The sequence below is a fragment of the Polypterus senegalus genome, chromosome 12 (genome assembly GCF_016835505.1).
Source record: "Polypterus senegalus isolate Bchr_013 chromosome 12, ASM1683550v1, whole genome shotgun sequence".
Classification (NCBI taxonomy): Eukaryota; Metazoa; Chordata; class Cladistia; order Polypteriformes; family Polypteridae; genus Polypterus; species Polypterus senegalus.
In genome coordinates this window covers 123519591-123539767 of record NC_053165.1, presented here as the reverse complement: position 1 = coordinate 123539767, position 20177 = coordinate 123519591, and the positions used below count along the sequence as shown (strand labels likewise).

The following is a 20177-nucleotide window of genomic DNA, read 5'->3' as shown; positions in this document are numbered from 1 at the left end:
GTTAAAGCTGTTTTGCTAACACTAGCAAAAGCCAGGCTACGAATTAATCCAAGAAATGCTATTTTGGAATTAAAGAAGCCAGATATTTAGGTTATCTGGAGGGTAAGGGAACAGTGAGACCACAGTGTTTTAGAGTTGATGCCATTATAAATTGGCCCTGTCTGATTACCAAGTGGCAGGTACAGGCTTTTCTTGGACTATCGCATTACTTTCACTGGTTTGTACATTGTTTTTCGGAAAGAGCTACTCCCTTGACTGATTTAACAAAGAAGGCGGCACCCTTTTAAAGTGGTATGGAATAAGAAAACAAACTGCATTTTGTGACTTAAAACAGGCCCTTACTTCAGCAGCTGTATTGAAAAGTCCTAATTTTTCTTCTCATTTTAATTTTCCACACCAACAGTTTGGACACAGGTCTTAGTACTGTGTTGAGCCAAAGTGCCAATGGTGCTGAACACTCCATGATGTTCCTGAGCTGGATACTGCTAGACCAGGGGCCCCATGCATAACGCTGTGCGTAGAATTCACACTATAACATGGTGTACGGACAAAAGCGGAAATGTGCTTACACACAAAAAAATCTAGATCCATAAAACTGTGCGAATGGCAACTTCCACATTCTTCCGCTACATAAATCCCAGTCAGCGTGAAAAGTAGCACATGTGCCTGCGCCTGCTGCCCCACCTCAAATCCTCCCAGGATTACGCCTCTTCGAATATGCAAAACAACATAAATAGCCCTTAACCTCAATGTTCTGTGAAAAGGCAATGGCAAAAGCACGGGGGGGAAATAGAAGAATTTCAGCAATTACCAAGTGGAGGCAAGGAAAAACGTACTACTTGTTGGTTTAAACAGTGGTATAAAAACAACAAAAGGAAGTTGATCGAGTGACACACAGTGTCGGAGAAACTCAAAAGCTCAAGTTCACCAAGTCGCACAGTGCCTGAAATAAAAAAAGTTGTCGACAGATATCAAAGTCGGCGTGAAAAGGCGAGTTGTAGCCCACCGTCCGAGTGTCATATGAAAGCTTATTAGGGTACAGAGAGAGGGGAAAAAAAAAAAAAAAAAGGCACACAGTGGGGGAAAAAGCATGAAATGTCAACTTTAATTTTGAAATATCCACTTTAATCACGTAGTTTATTTTGTCATTAAAGTCAAACATCATAAACTTCATCTTTACATCGTTTAATTTACTAGTTTCTCAAATCCCATCTAACTAAAGTAGCACGTTAAATGCTTTGTTTTGCATTTGATCTTCTCTGTGCTGTGTGTGTGAATCAGTACGTGCTTCTTAAAATGGCTTTCTCTTCCTCCGACAGGACACAGAATCCATTACATTCGTGATATTACAGCTCTCTGAATAATTAAAATACTGAGATGTATACTTGATATCATTTTCATGATGAAAGGAGTTAAAGCATGTTATTAAACATGGGAAGACGGTGGCGCAGTGATTGTTCATGCCTCACGCAAGATGCTTGCTGCGCCATGTGCGACCTTTGATGAAATAATTTATTGCAGCAGTACTGTCTCTTTCAAACGTACTAACCCCCAATTCCTGTCCTTGCTTTTCTTTTTCCAAATACCCAATCGCCACACAATCAGCTCTGTAATGGACGTTAAGCAATCTGTAAGCTTAGAACGAAGATTCTTGAAAACCTTTAAGGAACATTGAAATATCTTTGTAGAACATGTTTATTCTATCCATCTATCCTTCCAGTGTCACGCCAGCCACAGCAAGAATACAGCGTGAGGCAGGAACAATCCGTGAACGGAGGCACCAGCTAATTGCTAGCGCTGCGGCACCGTGTTCTCACATGTTTAATTAACAATATAGATTATTTAAATGAAGTTAAGTTTTATCTGTATAATATAATAAACATTTTCCTGCATTTCATCTTAAAAATGATATCGTCATCATATGTAAATATGCGTTTTATAAAGTGGCTCGGGTTGTGCAATATTATAACTATATCGCACGTTTACAGTGAGGCGATAGTACTGAAGCACAAAGCGTTATACAAGGAGCACTTGATTGACTGAGTGCGTTTGCCTGTATAGTTCTTGGGACGAAACGGTTTCTGAACTGCGAGGAAAGGCTCTGAAGTGTTTGCCGTATGAGTGCAGTTCAATAGACAGCATGGCTGAGGCAGCGTGTGCTAGATGCTCTTTCCAGTCAGCTGCTGTAGAGCACTCAGATACAGTGATATAAATACTCCAAGTGGTGCAGTGAGAGTAATATGGAAAAAGATGATCTGCTGTGGCAACTCCTAATGGGAGCAGCTGAAAAAGGTGGTGGAGCAGTGAGAGTAACAACGCTAAAGCAGCTATGGTATTTAGAATAGTTTGACCATTCTGTGGACCATTATATTGTTACAGGTTAATTGCAATCAGATGCATTAAACTAATAAATATGCGGTTAATTTTAGTGTATTTATAAAGCTGCATCAGGGATGTGGATCTAAAAAAGAAAGGGAAACCACACTAGAAAAGTAGCACTTCTTTAACGTTGGGTGTCGCCAGTTTGCAAAACCAAGCGGAGAACCTGCGTACGCCAGGGTTGGAGCTACCGTGAAAATATGCGTGTCTTTATGCCAAGTTTGGGTTTTATACATCACGATTTCAGCGTGGAAACGTTTGCACACAACATTTTTGTACGTACGCACCGTTTATACATGAAGTCCCAGGAAGCCAGGTATGCGGCGGTAGAATGAGATGCCTTGGCAATTAAATGGGCTGAGACTCAGCTGAGGTACTACGTTTTTGGTTGAGAGTTTACTCTTGTGACAGATCATGCTGCATTCCAGTGGATGGCCCTGCATAAGGAATCTAACCATCTGGTCACTACAGTAAGTGGTGTTTGGACCTACAGCCCTATAGATTTAAGGTCGCTTATCATCGTGGTCCTCTACAAGTGAACGCCAATGCTCTTTCTCATGTTTACGATCCCATGGTTCGGGCCTTTTGGGGTTGTGTCACCAGCCAAAGGGTCCAAGTGAGCATGAAATAATAAAAGATAGAGGATTAGAATAGAGTACTAATGCCTTTCTACCTCTTTTAAAAGACCAACAGAAGATTAGTCCTTTTCCTACCCAATCCCAGTGGTTACCATCTCCTCATAAAAACATGACTTCCAACTCCCCTCTGCTGGCGTCACTTGCGGCCAGCCTTGATGGCGTCACTTCTGTTTTGCCCTCAACTTCCTTCCTGCCGCCATTATTTAAATAGTCCTGAATCTGCTTTTTGTCACTGTCAAATGTCCCCCCCACATCCAATTTTGACCACCAAATCAGTCTTTTTTTGACTACTTTGCTCACCGGACATTACACAGGGATCCTTCCCCAAATCTTTTTCTGTGTTTCCGACTTGTTATTGTGTCACAATGGCTATTATTCTACATATGTGACAAAGGAGCTTCAAATGGCTGCATGGAAGTGAGCATAACACCACAATTTTAACAAAGAAAATCTTTATATGAATAAAAACCACTCTTTCACACCAATAACTTAATAAAAAAAAAAAAGGATTTTAGACATTTCTCTCCAAAAAACTATGTTGTACAAAACCAAGACATTTTATGATGCACAACCCTGGAATCAAATTTCTTGTTACCCAGTCTGTAAGCTATCATTGTAGCAAGTTTAAATCCATTGTCCCATAGCACTGCAAACCTGTACTGTTTGGCACAAGATATCCCCATTTTTGGAAACACGGTCTAATTTAATATTTAGTCTCTTGCACCTAAACAATTCCACAATTTCTCAAATCTAGCATTGCAGATATACTTTTAATTTATTTAAGAAAACAGAAAAAAAATTGTATGTGTGTGTGCGTGTGCGCAGGGGAGACAGCTTAAGGGCTTTTGGGTGATGGCAATTCTTCGTTGAGAAAGAGATAGTCCTGTGTAATAACTATCACTCTTTTCCACCCTATGCAGAAAGACTGATGGTCTTCCACCTCTGCCATCACTTGGGTTCATTCACATGAACCTGCTTCTTCCTGCCCAATAACATGAAAGGCTGCCATCTGGGGCTGTTGACCTAAACAGATGACAGTCTATGAGAGACAAGAGACTAGTTTTTGCGTTTTACATACGTTTTCTTTAAATTCAATCTTTTCAGTATACAGAGTTGTGCGCAAGGTGTCCTAAAACTCTTACGTTGCCGGTCTTCTCATTACAATATACACACACATCCCTATCACTTTTAAGCAACAAGGATACAATTTGTAACTATGAACATATAATTAAGTATTCATCACAAATTTTACTAGATAGACAGAAAAATGTAATTTTGTACAAAAGTTGCCCCACAAAGGTTTAGTGGGTTTTTACTGTGAATTTCCCCTTGGGATTAATAAAGTATCTATCTATTTACTCATTTGCAAAAATCTTAACTAGAAAAAGAAAATCTGAGCATCGCTCAGCAGGCTTAGGATCATTACACTGGCTGCATGTATTCTTTAGGGTTGATTTTAAAATACCTTTAATTGCATTAAAGGCTCTGAAAACCATCTAGCACCTTATATTTTAGAGTGCTTGCCCCTCCATGCATATGCCTAACATTAATCTTAGACACTAACACCAGTTTCCTCAGTGTTTTTAGAGTGAACCTTTAAACAGCTGGAGGCGGAATTATGTTTCCAAGCCCCACAAATCTGGAATACTTTACTTCAACTAAAGTTGGACAAAAATCTTAATCTTTTAAGAAATTGCTAACACTATAAGCATTTCTGCATAATGGGGAGAGGTGGAAATTGGTTCTTTCCATAAAATGTAATTTTATTTGTGGTTTTACAGACTGGTAACTAATCACGACTTGTGTTTTTCTTATTTGCCAGTACACTGTGGTGGCACTTGTGACAGATGGCCGGCAGTTTATCCCAGCCAACATCCCCACGTCGCCAGATGGAGTCCTTCCTGCAACATAGAGGAGGCCCAAATTCCCGCAGGGCAGCATGGACATTGGAGTTTTACTTCACAGCCCTGCTGGATACCATGGGGGCCGCTGCAGGATGGAACGGTGATTTTTATTATAGCCCAGAAGTACTCCCTAGTCACAGGGACGGAAATAATGAAATACTTCTGGGCTGAGGTAAAGAAGGAGCTTTTCATCTGAGACAGAAGTGCTGTGAAATCACATGGACTGAGGGATAGAAGCACTTCCAGGTCAAGAGATATAAAAGGACTCTGGGAAACCCAAGCAGGGGAGCCGAGTTGGGAGGAAGGGTGACTGAGCTGCTGGATGGATTGGAAGATTGTTTATTGTTATTATTGTTTATTACTGGAAGTATTGTGGAGACAGAGGTGCTTTGTGCACATTATTGTAAAAATAAATTCATTTTGGACTTGTACCTGGTGTCTGACGTGTTGTCTAAGGGTTCAGAGGTCGACAGCGCCCCCTATCTGTCACACACTACGCCCCTAATCTAAGTATGCTGTAGCCACCTGCAATGCTAGAAAGATAGAGCGCCACAAGTGTATCCTGTTAATTTGGACACATTCATAGAGTTTAGAATGCCCATAGAGTACTGGGTTGTCTTTTGGAGTTAGAATCCCTGGAGGTTTATTATTTTCTCCATCATTCTGTAAACTATAGTTTAATTTTGGTTTTCCTCCCTAACCATCCGACCATAGATTTTGTAATTAAGATGGATATTTTGATTTTCTACTGTTTTATATAACCAGTTAGAAGTAATTTTTCTTTAGCTTTTATTTTCTTTGTAGCTCTGCATAGCCATTATTGTTGTAAGTTACGCTTAGTGTTTTTCAATAGAGAATCAGGAGGTCTGAAAAACGGAAGCCTACCTTATGAAAAGGATTTAGGAGTCATAGTGAATTTGACACTATAAATTGCCAGACAGTGTTCAGAATCCATTAGGAAGGCTAACAGAATGTTGGATTATATAGCACTATGTGTAGAGTACAAGTACAGGGAGGTTATGCTTAAGCTTTATAAATGCAAAGATGATGCCTCATCAGGAATACTGGGAATAGTTTTGGTCTCTAGGCTATGAAAAGGACATAACAGTGCTTGAAAAAGTCCAGTGAAGAGCGACTAGACTAATTCCAGGGCTACAGGGGATGAATTATGAGGAAAGGTTAAAAGAGCTGAAAATGTTCCGTTTAAACAAAAAAAAAGATTAATAGCAGACATGATTGAAATTACTTCATCAAGAACATCAGTACACAGATGGAAACTTGTTAAGGGTAAATTCACAAAAATATTAGGAAGTTTTTCTTTACAAAGAGAACCATACACACAGCGGAATAAGTTACCAAGTAGTGTGGTAGACAGTATGACTTTAGGGACTTTCAAAACTAGACTTGATGTTATTTTTAGAAGAATTAAGCAGATAGGACTGGCAAGCTTTGTTGGGCTAAATGGCCTGTTCTCATTTAGACTGATCCAATGTTCTAAAAACCAGAATCTCAACCCAGAATACAGAAGCTGTGAGGCTGAGATGCAAAAAAATAAAAAATAAAAATAAGATTATACAAATACACTTTCTACTCAAATGTATTTTTTCCTCTCACTGACAAGACTGGCACATTTTTGTTGTATAATTTTATCATCTTTAAACTTGATTGCAAGCTCAATTTTGAAACATTTACAAAAGTCGTGTTCTTAGTATTTCATGTTTTATAGTTTAACTGCTGTGGTGGGCTGGCGCCCTGCCTGGGGTTTGTTTCTTGCCTTGCGCCTTGTGTTGGCTGGGATTGGCACCAGCAGACCCCCATGACCCTGTAGTTAGGATATAGCGGGATGGATGGATGGATAGTTTAACTGTACAGTACATTATTGCATTGGTACAATTTTAAGGAAGTAATTGCTAAGTAAACAAAAGAGTACCACAAGGAAAATTCCAAATCAAGCTAATCCTGGGAAAAACAAAAAAACACTATTCATAAAACCCTACAATAAGGCGGACTCTGCCTGGACCGGATCTTTCAACAACAAAACAAAGCTTAGCATTTACCACTCATTTCAGTGTTTTGAAGTTTATATTTAGAAAGTTGGTCTGCCATTTTTAAAATGAAAACTAGAACTATCCATTTTGGTTCTGTGGTGTAGAACACCAAAACTAGACAATCCTGCAGATCCCTTCCTCAAAATTCTACAGAAAATATAACCTCCAAAAAGAAATGTTGCCATCAGCTAAGAGTTTTCTGTTGCTGCAAAGTAGTAAATGCTTTTATAAAAATGAATTACCGCAAATTCTGAATAGGAGCCAGCAACAGAATTAATGCTGAAATGCTGGTGCTGATTAGGTCCACTTTTTAACGCACCACTCTTTGTAGTTCCATTAAAGTGTGATAAGTTTTCCTTGTTGTCTTCTGCTTGTCCAGCCAGAGGAGGTTTGCTGCGTACTGCAGTTCTCAGTGGTTGCCCCAACTGTAAATTAAAATAAGACAGATGTTGGATCAAGTTAACTTAGCTTTAGTGTTATTTATTGTAGCTAATGGTCAGAAAGCACCCAATGTTTAAAAAACTGAATCAAGATACATTGCGCACAATGTCATATTCAAACAATCTTCAATAAATGAAATCTTTTCTTATGTACAGATCCAGTTGAAATGCTTTGACTTTCAGAAAAATCAATGTTGAAACAGAAAGAAGGAGGGTGGTATAGCTGCAGCAAAGTATAGACTTTGCTCAAAGCAAACATGTAAATAGGATGCAAAGATTAATTTTAAGAGAGATATATGCTGTGTGCACTATGCTTCAATTAATATTGTAAAGTTTAACTCAAACACAGTTGATAGAGTAATGCAATGGCTGTTTTCTTTCCAGCCACTTTCTTAATTACTACCCACATACTCCTATGAATGGGGCATAAAAAGTAAATTCATTTATTATCACAATTTTAATTAAGATCCTGAAAGCTAAATTGTTTATTCCTTCACTCCCGTTAGTTAACAGAAAGTACTGAATAGTTTTGCATACAAAGAAAAAAACAAAAGCAGTATTTGAAATGTTCGTTGTATTCAAGTGAACGAATTCTTAAGTTCTAATGCTGGGGTCCCAAATCAGTTACAGTAGGGATGCAATGTTTGTTTTCCTGTTAATGACACCTTTAATTTGATGGCTTAGCAGTGTAAAATATGTTCATTACCACCATTAACTGAGACTAATTAATGGCTGGAATTAAATACTTAATAGTACTGCGACTTTAATCCAAAAGAGTTTGAGGTGACCAAGTAAATTATATGAATCATTAATTTAAGATTACATTAAATGTTTTTTGGTTACATTGCCTACTTTTGCAATGTGTGTGTATTTAATCTTGAGACGTTGTGAAATTCAGCAATAAATATTTGAAGTGGTTACAAATGCCCTCATGATAAAATGTACCATAAGAACAGAAGTAAGCATACATGAGGAGACTATTTATTACATCAAGCTTGCTTGTTAAAACCATATACCAAAGCTGTCCAAATAGATTTAAAAGGTTTTTAAGATTTCTGCTGCATAACTCAGCACTTTGTTTAAAATTCCCATGATCCCTGTATAAATATATGCTTCTTGTATTTAATTTCAAAAGCACTTCTTAGTTATCATAGGTTTTCAACTACATGATTCACTATTTTAACTCATAGAAATCTGCAGGATCAACTTTACTGACAGTTTTGAGAGTTTGGAAGACCTGAATCAGTTACTCATGCAACCTTCTCTGGAGAAAGTTAAAGAGGTTTATGTCCCATAGCCTCTTAGAATAGGACAAGCGCTTTATGGCTGTTATTTTCTGTAAAGCTTTTAGTGCTGCTAGGTCCTTCTCCAAAACTCTCAGTAGTACTTTATATAGACCAAGCCTTATTAATTAGAATACTTGTACCTTACATAGTATACTGTTACATTTCATTTGTTCTGAACCTGTGGTACATGTACTAGTGATAGTATGTGAGCAGCTGCCAAATGGTATGTGAAAGAATACAGCGGGGAAAATAAGTATTAAACGCATCAATGTTTATCTCATGAGGCAATTGACATGAAATTTTAACCAGATGTTGGTAACAAACCAAGTAATCCAAATATACAAAGAAATCAAAACAAAGAAGTCCAATATTTTGTGTAATAAAGTGGAATGACAAAGGGTAAAAGTATTGAACACGCTTACTGAAATTTAATATAAAAGACTTTGTTGATAATGACAGCATCAAGATGCCTCATGTATGGAGAAACTAGTTGCATGCATTGCTCAGGTGTGATCTTGGCCCATTCTTCCATATAAACTGTCTTCTACGAACTCTGATCTTCAGTTCTTTCCATAGATTTTCAATTGGATTCAAGTCGGGCAACTAACTGGGCCATTCTAGCAGCTTTATTTCCATTCTCTGAAACCAATTGAGAGTTTCCTTGGCTGAGTGTTTAGGATCATTATCTTATTGAAATGTCCACCTTCGTTTCATCTTCAGCATTCTGGTAGACGGCACCAGATTTTTATCAAGAATTGTCTTCGTACATTTCTCCATTCATCCTTCCTTCAATCATATGAAGTCTGCCAACACCATACGCTGAAAAACAGCCTCACACCAGGATGTTCACACCTCCAAATTTCACTGTTGGTATGGTGTTTTGGGGTTATGCACAGTGCCATTTTTCCTCCAAACAAGGTGTGTGCGATGACATCCAAAGAGTTCAATTTTGGTCTCATCCGACAGAATATATTCTCCCACTATTTCATTGGCTTGACCAAATGCTGTGCAGCAAACTTTAAATGAGCTTCAACATGCTTTTTATTCAGCAACAGAGTCTTGCATGGAGAGCATGCATACAGGCCATGGTGGCCGAGTACTTTACTTATTGATTTCTTTGAAATAACTGTAACAGCTAATTCCAGGTCTTTCTGAAGCTCTCCGCGAGTGGTCCTTGGTTCTTGGACAACTCTTTTGATTATTCTTTTGACTGCTCTGTCAGAAATCTTGTGAGGAGCACCTGGTCGTGGGAGGTTTATGGGGAAATTATGTTCTTTCCACTTCCGGAATTATGGCCCCAACAGTGCTAACTAGAACATTCAGAAGTTTAGAAATACGTCCGTAACCAATGCTATCAGTATGTTTTGCAAAAACAAGGTTGCGAAGGTCTTGAGAGCTCCTTGCTTTTAGCCATCATGAGATGCTTCTTGTATGACTTCTTGGTAATGAAAAAAAAAACATTTTTATAAGCCATCAAATAGGATGAAACCAGCGGATATTAATTTGCACTGATAGGGGACAGGATTGCTTTCTAAACACTGACAAATTTCAACTGGTTTCTTGGCTCTCCATGCCTTTTACCACCTCTTCATGTGTTCAATACTTTTTCCCCTGTGTCATTCCACTTTATTACACATAACTTAAGTCGATAAATTATTTGTTTTGATTTGTTTGTTTGTGTGGATTGCTTGGGTTGTTACTGACATCTGGTGAAAATTTCATGTAAAATAGCCCCATTAGAAACATTTACTGAGAACAACATTCAATACTTATTTAACACGCTGTATAAAAAAAAGGAAAAAGGGGGCTTTAGAAAGACCAAAATTACACAGTAGTTGAACTCTCTATCATTAGCTGTGCTTCACTTCCACTGCTTTGTCTCATAGTGACCCTGCTGCAAGACATCACTTAGGTCTCTCCCATCTGGCCTCTATATCCTCTACCAGGTCCATCACTCTTGCCAGCACCTAGACAAATATGAAGTCTCTCTGTGCTTGAACCCCACCCCCCAGAGCTAGGTGGGCTTCCAAAATTCCTGGGAACCATGTGGCAATGACAATGAATGAATTTTTTCAGAAGGAAGAATCTTGACAGGAAAGGGTTCTATTTCTGCATGTTAAGCCAATGCAGTTATATTCTGGCATGGTATGTTTGCATTTCCTATTAGAAAGAAATGTTAACTTCCTTTAGTTATTCGCTTTGACATGCAGTCAGACGTTGAATTCGTGCAGCAATGTCTGTGCTTCTACAGGTGTCATTAGGCACATTCACTGATTTGGGTGCTTTGAGTACTGAAATCTGTATACCCTGCTGCTCTTTATTACCACCTCTTCTAATGGCAGTTTTTACCTCCTTTTGACAGGGTGTGACAAATTGTGTACTTCAAATGCATATTTAATGATTCATATTTTAACAAACATAGTGCTTATACAATCTACCTTACACTGACTCCCACATTATCGTATAGAGATAGAGATAGAGATAGAGATAGAGAGATAGAGAGATAGATATCTATCTATCTATCTCTCTCTATATATATTTTTTTTTTGAGTAATGTATATTAAGAATATGTATCTGAAATGCCTGAGCCCAGAATTTTTTCAGGTTTTTGAATATTTCATATATGTAATGAAATATCTTGGGAACACTTTGTGGTACTTGTTTACCCTACACCCTGATAATTGATTGTGTGTTGTAGCTTCTTGGGGTTAGGGTTAAAATATATATATATATATATATATATATATATATATATATATATATATATATATATATATATATATATATATATATATATATATATATATATATATATATATCTCCAGCAGCTTCGTGTATGACTAGCTTTCTACCTTTATCTCTATTTTTCTCTATTTCACTGATCACTCCTATCAGTTTTTTATGTGGACTCGTTTTCTGGACACTTTTTACTAATTGGACATGGATTTTTACACGCCGAGACTCATCGATTCAGGTAGTCAATTTCAAACTCTGAGAACAAAGGCCCATGCCAGTGTGGTTCCCTATTTACCCGATGAGGTAAGAAGATCGTATCGTGGCAGCAGAGCCAGAGCTAAGCTAAAAGCTAAGCGGATAGCAAGAAAGTGGCGATACAAGCCTTCAGTGACCCTGGGAAATGTGAACTCACTACCAAATAAGATCGACGAACTGGCTGTGCTGGTGAAAAATGTCAGGACCTACAGAGAATGCAGTTTGTTGTGTTTTGGAGAAACGTGGTTAACAACTAACATCCCAGATGCCAACGTAGAGCTACCTGGGTTTAGCACAGTTAGAACAGGCAGAGACGCAAATACCTGCGGGAAACCGAAATGAGGTGAACTCGCTCTCTATGTGAACACAAGATGACGCAACTCTGGACATGTAAATGTCAAAATCACCACTTCCTGCAGGGACATCGAACTGTTGAAGTCTGCGTCCCAATTACTTACCCAGACAGTTTAGACACATCATTGTTGTTTACATCTCTCCTCGGGCGGACGTGGAGATAGCGGATGACATCATCCATTCCGCTGTTGCTGAACTACAAACACAGCACCCCAAGGCACTTGTGCTAATCACTGGAGATTTTAACTATGCGACACTGGACAAAACATAACTTGCCTTCTCCCAGTATGTGGACTGTAACACCCAAGGAAACAGGACTATTGACCTACTGTATGCAAACATTAAAGATGCAAACAGCACCACCCCGCTGCCTGCGCTTAGGAAAGCAAATCATAACCTGGTTCTACTTCGGCCTCACTACAAACCAAGAGTGAGGAAGCTCATTCAGGAAGTGGTCCCCTGAGACAGAGCAGGCTCTGAGAGACTGCTTTGGAACTACGGACTGGGATATCCTGCAGGGGTCATATAGTGAGAACATTGAGGAGGTTGTTGACTGCACTACTGAATACATCAATTTCTGTATGGACAATGTAGTTCCAGTAAGAACAGTACGCTGCTATGCTAACAACAAGCCATGGATTACAAGTGACATCAAGGGCCTTTTGAACCAGAAGAAAAGGGTTTTTAAAGGCGGTGATCAGCATGAGCTCAAGCAGAAGGAAATCTGAGTCCAGCTCAGGGAGGCGAAGGAGCAGTCGAGGAGAAAGCTGGAGCAGAAGTTGCAGAATAACAGCATGAAGGAAGTGTGGGATGGGATGAAAATCATCACTGGCTGCAGCTCGAAGCGGGGTGCGCCTCGGAGTACTGCACCCTCCACCCATCCTTCTGCTGATACCAGCATAGGAGACAATTTCCCCCAACCGACAATTACAGCAGCCAAGGTAAGCTAAGAGTTGCGGAGCAGTGGGTCCAGATGGAGTATCGCCACGACTGCTGAAGGCCTGTGCGTTGGAGCTGGGAAGTCCTCTACAGCGCACCTTCAACCTGAGCCTGGAACAGGGGAGTGTCCCGAGACTTTAGAAAACATCTTGCATCACCCCAGTCTTAAAGGTATCATATCATAGTGAGCTGAATGACTTCTGGCCTGTCGCTCTGAAATCACATGTGAAGACCACCATGGAGCAGCTGCTGCTTCGCCACCTGAGGCCACAGGTCCGCCAAGCCCTTGACCCTCTGTAGTTCGCATAGCAGGAGAAGGTGGGAGCGGAGGATGCCATCATCTATATGCTACACCGAAGCCTCTCCCACTTGGACAGAGGTGCTGTAAGAATTAAGGTTCTGGACTGCTCTAGCACCTTCAACACCATCCAACCTTTGCTCCTTAGGGACAAGCTGACAGAGATGGGAGTAGATTCATACCTGGTGGCATGGATCGTGGACTATCTTACAGACAGACCTCAGTATGTGTGTCTTGGGAATTGCAGGTGTGACACTGTGGTCAGCAACACAGGAGCGCCGCAGGGGACTATTCTCTCCGGTCCTGTTCAGCCTATATACATCGGACTTCCAATAAAACTCAAGAGTCCTACCACATGCAAATGTTCGCTGACGACACTGCTATCGTGGGCTGCATCAAGAGTGGGCAGGAGGAGAAGTATAGGAACCTAATCAAGGACTTTGTTAAATGGTGCGACTCAAACCACCTACAACTGAACACCAGCAAAACCAAGGAGCTGGTGGTGAATTTTAGGAGGCCCAGGCCCCTCATTGACCCTGTGGTCATCAGAGATGACTGTGTGCAGAGAGTGCAGACCTATAAATACCTGGGAGTGCAGGTGGATGATAAATTGGACTGGACTGCCAACACTGATACTCTGTGCAAAAGAGGACAGAACCAACTATACTTCCTTAGAAGGCTGGAGTCCTTCAATATCTGCAATAAGATGCTGCAGATGTTCTATCAGACGGTTGTGGCGAGCTCCCTCTTCTATGCGGTGGTGTGCTTCAGAGTCAACATAAAGAAGAGGGATACCTCACGCCTGCACAAACTGGTTAGAAGGCAGGCTCCATTGTAGGCACAGAGCTGGACAGTTTGACATCTGTGGCAGAGCGACAGGCACTGAGCAGGCTCCTGTCAATCCACTGCATCCACTAAACAGTATCATCTCCAGACAGAGGAACAGCTTCAGCGACAGACTGCTGTTACTGTCCTGCTCCACTGACAGACTGAGGAGATCGTTCCTCCCCCACACTATGTGACTCTTCAGTTCCATCCGGGCGGATTGTCAACATTATACAAAGTTGTCTGTTATACCTGCATTTGTATCACTCTTTAATTTAATACTGTTTTTTTTTTTTTATCAGTATGCAGCTGCTGTATGTGAATTTCCCCATTGGGAGGGAGGGAGAGATGGATAGATAGATGGATATACCTTTTTTTGGTGAGCTTGTTCAAATTGTAGCCTCTTTTTCCTATTTGTAGTGGAGATGAGTGGTACCCGGTGGGGTCTTCTGCTGTTGTAGCCCATCCGCCTCAAAGTTGTGCGTGTTGTGGCTTCACAAATGCTTTGCTGCATACCTCGGTTGTAATGAGTGGTTATTTCAGTCAAAGTTGCTCTTCTATCAGCTTGAATCAGTCGGCCCATTCTCCTCGGACCTCTAGCATCAACAAGGCATTTTCGCCCACAGGACTGCCGCATACTGGATGTTTTTACCTTTTTCACACCATTTTTTGTAAACCCTAGAAATGGTTGTGCGTGAAAATCCCAGTAACTGAGCAGATTGTGAAATACTCAGACCGGCCCGTCTGGCACCAACAACCATGCCACGCTCAAAATTGCTTAAATCACCTTTCTTTCCCATTCTAACATTCAGTTTTTGAGTTCAGGAGATTGTCTTGACCAGGACCACACCCCTAAATGCATTGAAGCAACTGCCATGTGATTGGTTGATTAGATAATTGCATTAATGAGAAATTGAACAGGTGTTCCTAATAATCCTTTAGGTGAGTGTGTGTGTATATTTTATATACATAATATATATATACACATATATACATCTATACTAATAAAAGGCAAAGCCCACTCACTCACTCATCACTAATTCTCCAACTTCCCGTGTAGGTAGAAGGCTGAAATTTGGCAGGCTAATTCCTTACAGCTTACTTACAAAAGCTGGGCAGGTTTCATTTCGAAATTCTACGCGTAAGGGTCATAACTGGAACCTATTTTTCTACATATAATGTAATGGAGTTGAGTTGGAGATGGCCGTGGGGGCAGAGTTTCGTGTGACAGCATCACGCCTCCTACATAAGTACGTAGAGAACAAGTAAGAACTCCAAACAGCGATGAGAACAAAACGCCATTTCACAATTGAGAAGGCAGAAAAACATTATGAAGCAAATGATGCATACAAGCATATTCATAAGTACAGCTACTGCGGAAACAAAGCATGGCGTGAACCGTAAGTTTATATTAAATTAAGTTCATAGACAGGCTGCCACTAGCGTTTGTAATTTAGTGCCTGCCCATATAAGGCCGTCCATCAGCGGCAATCCAATACAAACACTGCGGTAAATATTCACGTGTGAAGGACTGTGCTTATGCAGAGGAAGATGAGATGGTCAGGGTGGTGTTTGGCACAAACTCATTGAAACTGCGAGAGAAACTTTTAAGTGCGGGTCTTAGCTGACATTACGAGATGGCACCAGCACAGCTGGGAACCTTCGATGCAAGAACACCAAGCGGCTCACGTGAACTGACGCAGTGCACAGACAAAAAGCAACAGTTCCAAAGAGTGCTGAACAAAAACATTACGAATTACACAATTGAGAAGGCAGCAAAAAAATATGAAGCGTCTGATACATAGAATCATATTCATAAGTGCAGCTACTGCGGAAACAAAGCACACGGTGGAAAAAGTGAATGTCACGCTAAAGGAAGACAGTGTAAAAAAAAAACCCGTGCATGCAGTTTGTCAGGTCTCAGATAAAGAGGAAGACGAGCTGTTTATTGATGCAGTAAGAAACTAATCGATGAATGAAACCTCTTATCTTTACACGATTGACAAACACGGAATGTAACTTGAACACAACACATCGTACAAATACGACCCTGATTGAAACAAATAATGATAATCAAATCCTTGATGACAGCAACATTCAATAACACTCACAAAACAATTACTGTATATTGACAATCATGTTACGTTATTTTTAAAATGTTCCCTTTTCTTTTCATAACTTCTACTTCTCCACTGCGATACGGGTATATATATAAATGTATATATATACCCGATCTACAATACATACTCTAGCATAGACAAGCCACACGCTGTGGCTAATTGTAGAGTCTTAAGCCTCTAATGCCGGCATTCGAGGTTCGATTGCCGAGAGGGGATGCACTGAGTATGTACGCGCTACCCGATTCATTTTACCTTAGCATCTCCTTGGTTTGGGACGTATGAAAAAATATTAGGTTAACGCAGAATCATGTTACGTTATTTTTAAAATGTTTCCCTTTATTAGCACAAGCACAGCTGAGAAGCTTCGATGCATGTACTCCATAAGCGTTAAAAATAACGCATTTAATCACACTTTCAATTCCAAGCAAGCGGGAACTTTTGTCAATGCATGATTTCCTGGTACATCCATTACACTGATGCACACATCACAGCTACAAAAATGTTAGAGTCGGAATAAAGCGCGCTCCTACGACTGATCATTTCGACTTCCCAGTAAGCCTTGATAAAAGCATGGTTTTGTGCACACTGAAAAGCAAGCAAAATTAGATGCATTACAGAAAGCGGACTTTGTGGCTCTTACTGGGGATCATTGGACTTCCGTGACCGTTAGTAATTCATACATATATATATATATATATATATATACACATATATATATATATATATATATATATATATATATATATACATATATACACATATATATATATATATATATATATATATATATATATATATATATATACACATATATATATATATATACACATATATATATATATATACATATATATATATATATACATATATATATATATACACATATATATATATATATATATACATATATATATACATATATATATATATATATATATATATATATATATATATATATATATATATATATATATATATATATATATACATATATACATATATATATATATATATATATATATATATATATATATATATATATATATATATATATATATATATATATATATATATATATATATATATATATATATATATATATATATATATATATATATATACACACACATACATACACACACATATTCATACACGCACACATTTCTTATTGATGTCGTTGATATGCTAAAAGTTATTAGTTCAAAATAGACATGTTTCACAATGTACATTATTATTCCCTGGTTCAGCAAAAATGAAACAAAAATGTGTAATAACTAACCTTACTTCCACATGGAGATGCACGAGACTTAGGAGAAAAAGAAAGTACCCCACAAACAGCCGAGCGCATAGTGCTGTTGGAAGTAGCATTCAACTGCAAAAGACCAGAATGCAGAGAAATGATTTGTAAGCTGCACAATATATACAAAGACAGACATTGCATAAAATCCCTCAAATTATTTGAAAGTATTAAAATTTCCACACAATGGAAAACATTTTACAGTCCCAAGAATATCTTACCTTTCGTGCTTTTCCCGGAGTGTTAGCACCCAAAAGTCTCCTTTTGGCTGGGGTTTTGATAACAGTGCCATAAAGCATCTCTTCCTCTATCTGTTTATTTTTCTTCATTTGCTATAATAGAACAGTGAGAGTTTAAATGTGGATTTCTTTTTCACATCATGTACCTTGATATTTAAAAAAATAAGTGTCTTTTGAATCTGGTAGTACAAAAGCAGATGTGACCACAAGTGTGAAGTTTATCCTTGAAGCAGTATTGTTTATTACTGATATCAATTAACACTAAATTGTGACAAAAATTCAGAGTATTGTATTAAGGATAACAAGTTTGGTTGCTAAAAGAAAAGAATCATTGTACAAATTTATTGTAAGTATTGGCAACTAAACGGCTTTAAGTATTCTTAACAATTTTTTTTTTGTGTTTGTGCAGGTAGAAAAAGTGTATTTCCCACTAGAAATGTTACATATTAATTTGAAGGTAAAATACATGTAAAATTTACTTGACACATCACTTTCAGGAAACTAAACACAAAGTTTGAAATCGCTCTACCGAATGGAAGTCAATGATAAAGAAACCACTTCATACTAATGCAAATAAAAAAATAAAAAACTCAAATACTTTTATAGTTTCAAATAATTTTAAAATAATTTAATAGTACATTAATAAACAGAGTAATTTACTTAACCACAATATGCCACTACACTAAATTTCCTGTGTTAAGGGACTGACAAGACAATTACATTTAACATACAGGCACTGATTTGCCTTGATCTTGAATTTTGAACACTTGATGCTCCAAACCCTATATAAACTTTGCTTAAACTCTTAAATTATCTGCCGGTTGCACTTCAGATACATTGCATTAATTAGCAATATAGTTGTTTTTCCTTCCTTAGCTATTTAAGCAAGAAACCTTCTGTCTGCAGTGTGTACCAGTGTAATCAGTGAATTACTTTTTAGTATCACTTCAAGATTTACAGATAAAATGAACTTTTGACACAGCTGAAATGGTATTGTAAAACTAACATTTAAAAGCTCAGTTAATCTAGATATTTTTTTCTGTTGGTAAGAATTAGTTATCCTGCAGTTTTTTTTTTTGTAATTGAAACTAGTATTTTTGGACAAAAATATAGTAACTATTAGCTAAATAATATTTTATTCTTTATTGAAATGAGCAATATTACATATTGTTTCTTAATAAAAAGCTGTGTTTCACTATGGCATATTCAATAAAATTGTATTATTGCATATATTGAATGCATCTAATGCAGGAGGTACAGGTGAAAAACGAAGTCTGACCATCTGCCTGTTTTTGTTATCAACGGTTTTATGCACTGTAGTAGTTTCACATTGAATTACATCTTCATGTTAAAGTAATTTAACAGACTTAATTATGATTATCATCATAAGAAAGATAAAAGAGGCCAAGCAAAAAAAGTTGCTTTGTTCAGATCTTGCCCAAGAGACATCTGGTTTATGATGGTGCTCACTGTATGATCAGTAAGCACTTCACTCTGTGCTCACTCCTTAAAAAAAATGTCTTGTACTCTCTAACAACAGTGCTTGAAAAACAGGGTGTTAACATGAAACTGTTTTGTCATGGTTATACTGTATATCGACTTGTTTACTTCATAAGCAAAATGTATATTTTGTGTAATTTCTACAGCCTGTTGTGATAAAAGATATTTTGTAGAACATATTTAAGTTTTCATAACAACTGCTACAAAGAAGATTCAATGGACATCAGGCATAATGCTGTAAAAAAGAGAATAAAAAAAAAAGAAAAAACTGAAATCTTGAAATAAGTTTTCAATTCTGGTTCAACCTTTCCAAATGTGAGAAGTACAGGGACAAGCAATCTGGGATACAACACTGTATTAGGTGAAAAAATATATTTTATTGTAAAGGAACACATGTTATCGACTGATGAATGAATGAATATCTGTGTGTTACCAGATTTCTGTAATGTGAACACATATGTAATTCTCACCCTTTCCTGCTTTTCTCGTTCTTTATCCAGTCGATGCATCTCCCATTGCTCTTCAACAAACTGCAAAAACTTCTGACCATTCACTTGGAACTCTTGACTGTTTTTACCTTCCCAAGTATCAATCTCTGCTTTCAACTTCTTTTCCAACTTTAAGAAGACAGTAGAAATAAATTTAAATTATATCCAGTTTCCACAGATGCCAGTTTAATGCTTAAAATGTATTTATTTATTAGCATTTATTCTGCCAACCTATATATTGCAAATAACCTTATATCTTCCACAGAGAACTGAATAGTTAACTACCGGTATGCAAATTTAATATTCTTTCCTCATTTGTTTCTAACATAACACTATATCACATGCACACAGAAAAAAAGAGACAAATACTGTACACACATGTGAGAAAGACAGCCCTTGTGGGATGGGCCGCTTCACCCCACATGGCTTAG

The 20177-nt window shown here is 38.1% G+C and overlaps 1 protein-coding gene across 3 annotated transcripts in view; it reads right to left on the bottom strand.

Annotated features, from left to right (window-relative positions):
• The window catches only part of prc1b (protein regulator of cytokinesis 1b), an 85459-nt gene that overhangs the window by 16055 nt on the left and 49227 nt on the right, over positions 1 to 20177 (bottom strand). For all 3 annotated transcript variants that reach the window (XM_039773361.1, XM_039773362.1, XM_039773360.1), the window contains exons 10-13: positions 19729 to 19875; positions 17741 to 17851; positions 17502 to 17594; positions 7212 to 7394 (exon numbers count right to left, since the gene is read on the bottom strand). In XM_039773361.1, the coding sequence (XP_039629295.1) occupies positions 7212 to 7394; positions 17502 to 17594; positions 17741 to 17851; positions 19729 to 19875 (534 nt within the window). The remainder of the gene's footprint in view (positions 1 to 7211; positions 7395 to 17501; positions 17595 to 17740; positions 17852 to 19728; positions 19876 to 20177) is intronic.